General features: G+C 34.4%; 1 protein-coding gene across 2 annotated transcripts in view; it reads left to right on the forward strand.

The window, feature by feature from the left end:
- Positions 1-10: 10 nt before the first annotated feature.
- Positions 11-12,676, forward strand: part of LOC126810871 (HIV Tat-specific factor 1) — a 29,899-nt gene continuing 17,233 nt past the window's right edge. The window contains exons 1-4 of one of the 2 annotated variants that reach the window (XM_050536193.2): positions 11-242; positions 3,621-3,673; positions 7,273-7,420; positions 8,035-8,494. In XM_050536193.2, the coding sequence (XP_050392150.2) occupies positions 7,283-7,420; positions 8,035-8,494 (598 nt within the window). In that variant the 5' untranslated portion in view covers positions 11-242; positions 3,621-3,673; positions 7,273-7,282. The remainder of the gene's footprint in view (positions 243-3,620; positions 3,674-7,272; positions 7,421-8,034; positions 8,495-12,676) is intronic. The other variant, XM_050536194.2, reaches the window with a different exon arrangement.

Below are 12,676 nucleotides of genomic sequence, written 5' to 3' on the forward strand. Positions count from 1 at the left end.
AAGAATAAACAAAGCTAGACCTCTTCTTATCTACTATTGACAAGTTTGATAATCCAAGACAGTATCTTTATTCTAGTACAGCACGATGGACGGTTTATTTACCTTTTCACGCGTTATATCATAGACCATTTTACGGCAGAGTATGAGTTTGATGCATTTATTATGAACGTAATAAATCGTACAATCTTTGATATTATTGGATTGGAATAGTGTGAAGGTTTCATTCACCTTTATCAGATCAGGTATATGACGAAATATAACCGGTCTAGAGTTTGTACTATTTAGAACTGCGCCAGCGGTAGACTTTTGGCAAATTTATTGAAAGAAACTATATAAATATACAATATAGGCTTAGTTTTACTCGAATCGAATCCACTAGGCGACCTTCGGTTGCACGGATTTTCGTCGAACCATCTGCATGCGAATGACATTTAGGCCTAGTTCAATCAGTGGTCGTTGCCAGCCGTATCATGCAATAAAGGAATGCCAGTCAAGTCGTCCCCAAGCAAAGTCGTCCACACGAAAAATCTGGTTAAGTCGTCCACACCCGTTGGTGGAGTCGTCCACACGACTTAGAGTATAATTTCTGGATATAGTAATACTTTGGAAAATATATAGTAATACGTTGGAAGTTGTCCACACAACATAGTTTACTTTCGGGACACATAAGGTATTCTTAATTAGTATAGTTTTTCTGCGTGATTACCCTTTCTCCCGGCATATAAACAACAAAGTAAATCATTTTATTCAATAAATAACAATTTCATAAACAAATTTAACAAATTCAATATAACAATTTCATTAATATAACAATTTCATTAATATAACAATTTCATTAATATAACAATTTCATATAACAATTTCATTAATATAACAATTTACAATTTCATTAATATAACAATTTCATTAATATAACAAGTTCAATAATATAACAAGTTCATTAATATAACAAGCCCCATGCACAAATGAATTTTTATACCGCTACCAAACGACCCACGTCCTTTAAAAGCCCCGATACACTTTTTTCCCCCTGTTCATACAATTCCCATATTTTAAAGATTTTCCCTGCTATTGTCTCAAATTTCTTTCTTTGTCACCGCGGTATCACCTATAGACCTGAAGACAAGAATACATTGATATAAACTTACATATAAAATAATACCAATTAAATACTAGCTAATTAAATACTAGCTAATTAGGCTGACCTTAAAAATATCTTTGTTTCACCAAACTCGACCCACAATCGAGGAGAAGGGTCGGTAGGTCGGGGTTTTTTTTCAGATTTTTTTTTTAAAGTTAGAGAAATCAATACAGAAAACTTATTAGCTGTATACTACAGATTCATTGATTTTGTTTAATGAATTTGGGATCTGACGTAAAAAGTAAAGAACTGAAAGGTTTTTTTATTAAACTTATGAGCTAATTTGACAGCTTAATAATTTTCCGGGTGGAAACATTCGTCTTCTTTATTCAATTGGCAAAAAAATAAATGAGTGAATGACATCGGGAATTTTTCGTGATGCCCGACTCGCAAACGATTTGCCACGAACTTGAAGTGTGAAACTCCTTCAACACGTTTTTAACGATACTGCGGGTTGTGCCTTCATTTTTCTCGAAAACGGATATTGAAAATATCGTCGTCATGTTTAAAACTATGCACCACAGACATAGAAGCAGAATCATTTCGTGGGAATGGACGTGTATTCGTCTGCAACCATTTTGTTGAGAAGCGACACCTATGACGCTTTCGTCTTGATCAACCAGTTTCAATAATGAATCAAACCATAGCCATAGTAAAGGGAAATAACTCTCATGATATATTTCAGGTTGACACACAAAATAAAATAAAAAGATCGTGGAAAAGTGCAATAAAATAATTTAAGTCGGGGGTGGTTTTAGTTAGTCGGTCGCGTTAGGCGAAACAAAGATATTTTTAAGGTCAGCCTTAAATACTAGCTAATCAGTAACTTGCTCTTACAAAATATTGGGGTTGGTCTCGTAAATTTGACGACAAATGCGATGTTGCCAGCGGTCACAACCATCGCATTGCAATGCCTCGTGTCGAGGCCGAAAGTCCTTGGAACAAACTACACAGATACTAGCCAATAGCCATAGTAAATAATTAGAGCTTATGATATAGATCAGTAAGAACTAATGAAGGTAATGAATGTTATTGTTAAATTTTAAGGTCAATATATACCCAACTTCTGATGAAGCCGTTTTACAATTATTATGACAGTGAGTTGCATTTAGCTAATCTTCAATGGGCGGTGTGTTTAAACTTCAGACAAATTGTGGCTAAAATCATAACGCCAAATAATAATCAATACTTTATTACAAAAACATCGATAATACTAATCAAACAAACAAAAATGCTAAAATCATAACTCCAATTAACAAACAATACAAGTATACTTCATTACAAAATGTGAATATACTTTATTACAAAAACATCGTTAATACTAATCAAACAAAAATGTTACAATCATAACGTCAATTAAAAGCGAATATACCTTATTACACAAACATCGTTAATACTAATATCAAACAATCAAAAATGCTAAAATCTAACAAAACAAACTAAAATCTAACATGAAAAGAAGGATCATACAATAATCCAACAATACGATTAACTTTAATACAAACAATACAAGTATACTTCATTACAAAACGTGAATATACTTTATTATAAAAACATTGTTAATACTAATCAAACAATCTGAAATCAAATAACATCGGCATTTCGAGTACGAGTAAATTGTGTATGACTCTTATTCTTAGTTGTGGACGACATCACCAATAGTTGTGGACGACATCACCAATGCCTTGTGGACGACTCCACCAACGGGTGTGGACGACTTTGCTTGTGGACGATTTCACTGGCACACCGATAAAGCACGGTCGGGATATATAGTTCAAAGATGGCTGACAAAACTGACACTTGAGAAGATTTTCTGAAAAATATAATAAAATTGCCGATTGCTGTTGCGTTATTTACACCTTGGTCGTTATTATAGGGCCCATGTTAATGCCTGAAAGTTAGTGAATAGGCATTGTAGTATAGATGTTAAATATGATTTTTTTTCGTCTTTTTTGATGAATTTGACAGATTAGGATCTTCTTATTCGAATATATAAGGCACACGACAAAAAACTGTACGTGTGATTTGGTTGGGTGACATAATTCCAATGAAAAATATTCTGATATTGACTAATCCTATTTGTAACCTATATTAAGCTTGCTTTCACTTCGCAGTATGGAAAATTAACCAGTTTTTAAAAATACATGAGTAAATAGGAGAAAATATAGCAGGCGGAACAACTGACATGGTCGCCACCATATTGAATAGTCAATGGCTAGGGCCATTTGCGTTTGGGTGCTGGTTCAGACTGTAGTCGCGACCATAGTCTACATCCGAGGGTCGCCCTACTCTACTGGGTTGTTACTATATGATATATAGAACGCTTCCTGCACTCCATAATCTGAATAACGAAAGCCAAGAAATTTCTAAACAATAATTTCTCTAATCACATTAAGTTAGAATTAAATAAAATGGGGTTTAACATCCTTCTTTTCTGAAATGATTGGGCTAATGGAGACGTTATTAATTACTTTTTCAGTTAATATACATCTGACGTCTTCAAAACATCATAAGCAAGCGTATTATGAAATGGTAAGGCACTGAAAGTGACACAAACTATTAAATTATGATTAATAGTAAATGTAAAATACCATACTGTTAATTGTATTTGAAATGTACATATTACAATTGTATGTGTAGTATATTTATTAACTATAAATAAGGAGACAAATTAATATAAGCCTTTGGCTTGTTTTTGAATCCTTACGTTTTGACAATGTATGTATTCATTATCTATGCCATGCAGTGGTGCTATAAGGCAATTTTGTCTGGACAGCGGCACTATAGCCTACCTTACATCGAATTCCTACGATCAGGGGTTCTTTTACATACACGCCAATGTGTAGGCCTATACATAACCTTATTTTTTGTCCTATCCAAATGTACATTGTCCCTTGTCAGGCCCCCCACCCTTCTACACCGACACAAGGGGTTCACCAGACAAGTGACAAAATGAATCGCAGGTTCTCTAAATCATTAGATGAATGACAAACATAATGATAAAACCCCAGTAGATAAATAAAAGGGTAATGACAGGGTTCACAGGATGAGTGACAAAGATAATGACAAGAGCTCAATGGAAGGATTGCAAAAGGAATCACAGGTTCACCAGATGAATGACAAAGGGAATGACAGCCGTTCATTAGATGAATGACAAAAATGATACTAAAGTTTCAAAAGATGAATGACAAGGGATTGACAGTGGTTTATTAGATGAATGATGAAGAGAATGACAAGGTTCATCAGGTGAATATCAGAGAATAATAAAAGGAACCTCTGTCATTCTCTTTGTCATTCCTCTGGTTAAGGCTGGGAATCGATATGAAATTTCAATATCGATTATCGGCAAGAATTTGTCAGCGATTATCGATAATAATCGATTATCATTTTTCCGAAAAAATCCGAACTTTACCGACCTGTTATTTGTGTTGATCAAGTTACAGTAGTGTTATTATCCTTGTCTAATATGGGGCCGATGTATGTAAAAAAATCAATTAATGTAAAATAATTAGTTGCTAAATGTAGGACTAATTTGAGTATTATTCTAAGTTTTGTTCTTGATTCATTTGAACCTTTTTTTATTCCAATATCTCCGATAAATACAAAGACAATACATGGCTTCTCTTTGCAAGTGACTGGCGATCACACAGTGTTACTACTAATAGAATAAAATAAAATAGAAGGGGTCTATTGATTGGACAATAAAAAAATAATTACGGGCTTTCAAAGTAGAATTTTTATGATTGGTTAATTTAGATGAAAACCAAAGTAGAATTCTTCCACGAAATTACGAGAGATATAGATATTTTCCCTGGAAGTCAAAAACGTGTTTTGTATGGGCTGTATCTGACATGATTTAGTAATAAAAGCGGAGTTGATCATTAATAATACAATTAGTTTTATCGTGAAAGCAGACGATTTCTCTACAAATCAATCAAGAATAAAGAAGGGAGATAATTCTATATCACATGCGATTGTCATTGTTCACAAAGTGCGTGACCTATTTTAGTTTCAACTAGTAATAACAACAAAAACAACGAAAATATTAAAATAATGTATTTAATCTTAAAATTTAGTTTTTTACAATAATATATATTTAAAATGTGCCAGTTTGTAAACAGAGGGGGGAAATAGTTGTTGTGTTGACGTTGTGTATTCATTCATTCATCTGCTAATGCCAGACTACGGCAAGTTCAGTCATGTGAAAGTGACAGTATCTTGCCGTCAGAAGGTAAATATATCGATATTTGAATTTCAATATCGATTATCGTATTGCTAAATAACTTCTACCGATTATCGATTATATCGATATTTTTGCACAGCCTTACCTCTGGTGAACCTCAGTCATTCCCTTATCATTCCTCTTCTGATGCTCTATCATTCCCTTATCATTCGTCTTCTGATGCTCTATCATTCTATTTGTCATTCCTCTGGTGAACCTCTGTCATTCTCTTTGTAATTCGCCTGGTGAACCTCTGTCATTCAATCAGATTAAGGTCGTAATTGAAAAATTGAAAAGCGTTTTGGCATGTCGGATACTTAAACGTTAATAGCCGAATTAATTTTAATCAGATTGCCTTAAAGTGGATGTAGTAACCATTGGCTACACGTACACGCAATTTAGATTTTTCATCTTATGTGGTCTTTAAGGGTGAATAATGATGACCGCAAACCTTTTAGCCACTTAGCTTAAAGATGGGTTCCCAGAAAAGTATTTATCGGGTGGTTATTTCCAATAAAAGTATGGCAGTTTTGGTATATATGTAAAGTAGAGATATCCAATCTTACTAGAAAAATACTGGATTCCCCGAAAAACACCCATGGAGCGTATACAGGACAAAAATGTAAGGGTTCCCCTAATCGACAGCCTGACGATTAGGAATTTCTGCACGTGTGATGTCAAAGGTCACACGCGAACATTGAGCGCTTGATGTACAAGTTGATAAACTTTATGAAGAGTTAGTAGAACACTTTCGGAGATAAAAATGACAGAAAAAGACGCAGGTAGTGGATGATCCGAGAATTTAATTAGGATTCAATATTTGTAATAAATAGTAAGCGATTAAAGACAACATCGTCTTATGTATGCAATGAATTCTCCTCTGACTTCCAAGAGAGGTAAGTCACGTGACGTAAACATGACCTGGTTTGATCGAGTTTTTATAGCAGGGCATTCCTTCGCAATTACAATGTTTGAGAAGGATTTGAAGCAAAATTATGACAAATTAATTAGTTTGAATATGTTTTTAGTATATACCATTAAATCACCCAGTTTGTACGCAGGAATGTAACTTTAAAGACGGATTGATGGGCCTGTTTCTTGCTTCAAATGTTATACATGTATTTAGATTCACATCGCAAGTCAAAACAACTGTCTTGACCACTGTACTGGATGGCTTATATATTGGGTGGTTGAGACAATCCCCTTAAATACCTGTATAAGCGTTGTAATTTAACACTTATGTATGTAGACTATAATCATTTATATATCTTGCTTTTGGCAAGCTGATTTATATAAGCCAATGGCATGTTTTAGGTATCCCGTGAATAAAATATTGTTTAAAAAAAAAAAAAATATCTGCGGAGACTGCCGATGAAAGGACTTACAATCAAGACTTTATTGATTATCATGGCTATTGTACTTGACACTCCAGAATTTGGACTCGCAGATTGCATCTGATTGTACTGGATTTGGAGTGTATGATATGACAAGCTTTTTGCCATGAACATACCGGTATGTAGATTTCTTATCAGATTTGGTGAGCGCTATTTTTGACGCACCTAAATTCAATGAGAGAATGCGCCCTATCGATTTTACTTGTTCTCTGGCCATCTCTTGCAAAATTTGGGCGTACGTGTATCTTGCATGGCAATCACTTGTTAGTATACATTTACAATTTACATTAAAGGTCACCGGAAAAGCTTCATAATTTTTTTAAATAATGCAAGGAATTATGTCAACATGTCCTTTCCATAAGTATAACACGACCCCGTATGTCATTGTTACCTGCCACAGGTAAATCTCAACTTATGGAAAGGATATGAAGCTTTTCCGGCGATCTTTAATATGTAGGCATACAATAGGCGTACATTATTATATTTCTAATTCTTTTCTCTCCCACATTTTACAGAAATAGAAATATGTCTGATCAAGATTTTGAAGAACAGATTCAACAAGAAGAATTTGCAAAACGTAAGGAAGAAGGTCAACAAACATATACAGATAAAGATGGTACTGTCTTTGAGTGGGATTTGGAGAAGAAAGCTTGGTTTCCTAAGGTATTTTGTAATTTTTGGCACGACTGTAGGTTGGATAGTTACCACAGAAAATAAATAATAAATCACATAACAGCTATACTTTATAATTTATAGTGAAACTTTGACTTTTCAGATATGCCTCTGTACTTTCTGGAGTTTTTCCTCTTAATTTTATGCCATACATACTTCAGTTGTTAAGATGGATCATATATGTAAATGATTGGAATATTGTAATTCACCAATGTCTTGTATATTAATTAATAGTCAATCCTTTTGAACAAATAACTATAGTCTTGAATGTCTTCACTGATTACCTATCAATAAGACAACTGTTTTCAAAATTCTGCTATAAACTTATAAATATTTTTCAAAAAATTCTTCTGCTTCTTCCTATCGTAAAGATCTCCTTAAACCCAAACCATTACAGCCTATTACAAGATCATCCAATAAGCTTCTATTAGTTAGAGATACCATGGACAAGATAGGTTTCTTTTGGTGACAGAGTATTCTCAGTCTGTACTGCTGTCCTCTCATATATTCCTCTCAAATTTTAGTACAGTGTATGTGGTATGATGGGTACATATATGTATATTTCGTCGACATACTAATTAATTTCTTAATTTATGTCTCTTCAGATTGATGATGATTTTATAGCAAAGTATCAGATGAATTATGGAATCAATAATACAACAACAGAAACTGCTGATGGTGAAAATGAGAGTAGTCCTACACCACCTGCTGATTCTGATCCAGAGGCAATTAAAAAATATGAACAATATTGTAAAGATTATTATAGTTACTATGGTTACACTTACAACTCAGAAACACAGGAGGGAGAAAACAGTGCCACAGGAGAAGAATCTGCTGAAAACCCTCCCTCTAATATAAATCCTGAAACTGGCAAAGAATTTAAAGACTATGCAGAATATTATGCTTATTATTATGGTGAAGAATATGCAGAATATTACAAGAATTTCCAGGATGGAGATGTATCAGTGCCAGGAACTAATCAGCCACCCAAAAAGATAAATAAAAAAGAACTGAAGAAATTAAAAGCTGGAGAGAAAAGAAAACCACCCCCAGACAAAGAAGAACGTAAGTCTTTGTACAGTTTGTCCTAACGTTTTTGGACCGAAATCGCGCCATCGCGGCGAATAAAATCACTAAGATTTCTCGGAGAATTTTTGCTTGATTCTGCAGTGAATTTTCGCTTGATTCACGGTGAGTTTTCGCTAAGTTTTGCTTGGAATCCACCGTGTTTCGCTAAGAATCCGCCGTGTCTCGCCATGCTTTCATCAACTTTTCCCGGCTTTTATTCAGTAACATTAGTGTTGTTATTTCTCAAAGTATTACAGAATATTTTAGGAAATAGCTAACATTTCATCAAATTTTTCTTTGGTGTATTTGTTTCTCGAAGCATTTCACTTATTTGTATTTTCCAGGCTGTGAAGGGGGGTTGGATGACTGAATGGTTAGCGTGCGCGCGCTGTATCATAAAGTCTGTCATTGAGTCGACTGGCGTGGTTTCGAATCCCCGGTTGTACGTGGCAAGTAGTAGGGTCACCTGTCCAACCTTGTGGGTTTTCTCCGGGGCCTCCGGTTTCCTCCCACTGCTAAAGACCCCTACGCACAAGCGAATTATGTAAATAAAATTAAACCATATGTTAGTCCCGAAATGACCTAGTTTGTGTCGAGTGGACGTTAAACCCCATTTCTCTCTCTCTCTCCAGGCTGTGAAAGTCTTTTTACGGCATTTGTAAGTTCTACTTTCCTAGGTAAAGGACCAACTTAAAACATTTCCACTGAAGGAAAGTTTGAATATTTTATAATCAGCAATAGATCTAAATGAACACATAAACTACAATGTACCTGTTTTGCCGAAATTAAGGAAGTCTATATCCGTTTATACCCTAGAAGTAATGCAGGGTTCAAATATTATTTTCAATACCAGAAGCAATTTTTTGCTTGTTATTTTTAAAATTAGAAGCAAAAACAAAGTGTAACAAGCAAAAACTTTCAGTAGTTGTAATCACGCAAATAATCGAAAAGTAATACAAGATTTTTCTGCCTGGTTCCAAATGGAAGTATTGGAACAGAATTTGATCGTTTGGATATTTGTGTATTTAACCACCACTTGTTCACAAATGTGTATTTCAGTAGTATTTCAGTTACAGCTGGGTAAACCATGTAAAATAGCCGTTCGCGATCTTAGGGTCAATACAGTTAGGGATAACATGATTGGTCAATAATATTACATGGTCTGAGTTTTGCATATATTATTTGTTGGGAAGGTGCCGTATTGTTATTTCATTGGTTAAGTTACGCGTGGCCGTTTATATCCGGTCTTTTCATTGAGACTCAGAGTTTGTTAAAGGAAAGTGAGTCTATACACATCAAAATGGGGTCTTTTGTGAATTTTATCTTAAATGTTTTCAACCTTTTCAGAGAATTAAGCTATAGAAAAACTCAAGTTTTAAAATTTGCTTTTTAAACTAAATTACTGTAGACGCAAATCTTTGCCTTACAGTTCAAATTTAACACGCTATTTTCATATTTTAGCCCGCTTTTTGTGTCTGTGCGTCCGCTAATTTCGAAGCCTGCACATTGTGTGATTGTGAAATTCTACTAGTATAAAACCTGTTCACTTGGCGGATGAATATATATCAAATAAGTCCCCAAATTTGTAGACTATATATTACTCACAACACAGTAAATCTGCATGCCTCGATGACCTTGAAAATTTTCATTGCCTTAAACGAAGCTTATTTTATTTTAGAGACTAACTCAAATATAATCTAAGGGAACATTGTGATGTATTAGTGAAAGATGACCAAGCCCTAACATTTGAAAAAAATTATGAAATTATAAAGTTTATATTTAATTATAATTACTCTTGATTAATATGGAACGTGCCGTATCGGTCCCCATGATTTATGATACATGGAAATGTTTGATGTGAATTGTTTGTTTAAACGAAGAGTGTAATGTAGTATTAATTTAAAGGCTATCGTATTTAATTTATCTATTTTTAATTAATAAAACACTATGCCATGTGATCCAGTCCTACAATTTTTAACAAATTATGAAATAATACAGTTTGTGTTAAAATTATATTTACTCATTATTACCGGTACTATGAAAAAGATGTTTTCTTAGGGAGGCAGACTATGTTTTTATATAGAATAGCTTGCTTAACATTCATATTGTGTACGATAGAAGACGATTACATTGTATTAATTAACTTAATTGGTCAGCCTTATAGAGTGAAATGGCTTCCTGCAGATTTATCAAAATCCTTTGTTAGCTTGGTAGTTGAGAAATATTAACATTTGTGTTATATGACATAAATCGGAGTAATTTGAATCAAGGAACATTTGCCGATAATTTGTACTCATAGTAATTTCAAAATACATATGCACATTTATTCGGCAGTATCAATCACAAAACTTGCGTATAGACTTTCTTTTACAACTTTTAATGCGTCATACGTCATAATACATTTATCATATACTGGTAATGGTCAAGATTTGTTAAATACTTTTTGCAAATTATCACAGTGTTAGAATATAGTCCCATGTTGACACCAACAACTCAATGTTTTGGCGCGTTTTTTGACTATGTGATTCACTGTTTTGTGTATTGTCGAGTGATTTATAATGTATGGCACTGTGCTTTATGGATTGTTAATTTAGATTATCTGAATCTGCGAGTAATGAAGTAATGTGTAAAAGCTCATCGTATATAATTTAAAATTTGGATTTGATAGCAGCCAATTATTGATGGATTACATCTGCTTGCCACAATGTGGAAGTTATGACGAAGACCAAATGATAGGTTTAAGAAATTTTAAGTTGTTCAATATGCGCATACATATATAACGCCACATAATACATGTACGTTCAAAATTTTAACCGAAATAGATTGCCGGTGAACTTTGGGTTATTATTCAAACCAGCCTACATATCACGTTTTCACGGCAGCATTAAAATTTATTGCAGACAATATTAGTTTGACCCTCATTCCTCGCTCAAGATAAACATACATGTATTCAACATAAATAAAGTACAATTTTCTTCAACATGCTATAATCGAGACAATATTGGCACGCAAGCGATTTACCATGCTCCACCGCAAAACCCTGTGATACACCGCGAAACTCGGTGATTCGTCGTGGTTTGGCAGGTTAGCGAGTGCCAGCGATTGCCGATTCGCCAAGGACATCCCATTTAACTCAGTGTTTTTCCGCCGTGTTCGGCGATTCTAGTTCCAAAATTAGCCCTGTACTGTAATTGTAAATTTGAATTCTGTAAATGTAGTCATTGTATATATATACCGATAACTGATATTGTGTTTAACTGTTGACACAATAGCCAATAACAAAACAAAAACTAGTTAACAAATTGACTTCCACATAATATTTTAAAAATGAAAATTTAATTACATAGGTCTTGTTCCATTACTAACATCCCGGTATCCCAGTGGTCTCATTCTGTTCCACTCCACGAACCCCTGGGTTAATTTTTGAGATGGAGTACACGATCGTATTATTTTTATCGACCAGTCCCATAAATCGTAGAGAAATTACTCTTATTAGGTAAAGTAAACAAAATGCAAAGGCTCCACTTCAAGAGACATAGTTAGGAATTAGCCAGAAGGTAGCCTTATGAAAGAAGTCTAAATAGTACAAAATGCATATTTATTAACAACAAATTACAATTTTTATATATATGTAGGTTCAGGAGTTTTATTGAGAATTTGGGATCACGTGGCTAAGTGGGTAAGACGCTGGCTCGCTAGCCTGGAGGTCGGGTGTTTGATCCCTGCATTGGCCGAGGAAGTTTATCCAGATTTTCCAACGTGGTTTCCCCTTGTCAGTGATGCAGGACGGAGGGCCTGACAAGGACAGCTATCTAGTCGTTCGGATGGGACGGAAAACCAAGGTCCCATGTACATATTGGCGTGCACGTAAAAGATCCCTTGGTAGTTGGAATTTGATATAAGAGTAGGCTGTAGCGCCACTGCCCAGGCAAAATTTCCCTCATAGCACACTGTATGGCGTATGCCCGTCTTCATTAGCCCAGTTTAGGAGCAGAACAGTATGATGTTAAACCCCATTTCATTTCATTTATTGAGAATTTACTACTATTACCTGGTGCTTTAAGGTTTGCTACCAAGTATTGCCAAGTATAAGTTCAATAATATAAATATAACAGAATGAAAGATTTCAGACAAAGAACAAATAGTGATAATAATACCAAAATTCAAAAATATAAATGT

Source organism: Patella vulgata, chromosome 2 (genome assembly GCF_932274485.2).
Source record: "Patella vulgata chromosome 2, xgPatVulg1.2, whole genome shotgun sequence".
Lineage (NCBI taxonomy): Eukaryota > Metazoa > Mollusca > Gastropoda > Patellidae > Patella > Patella vulgata.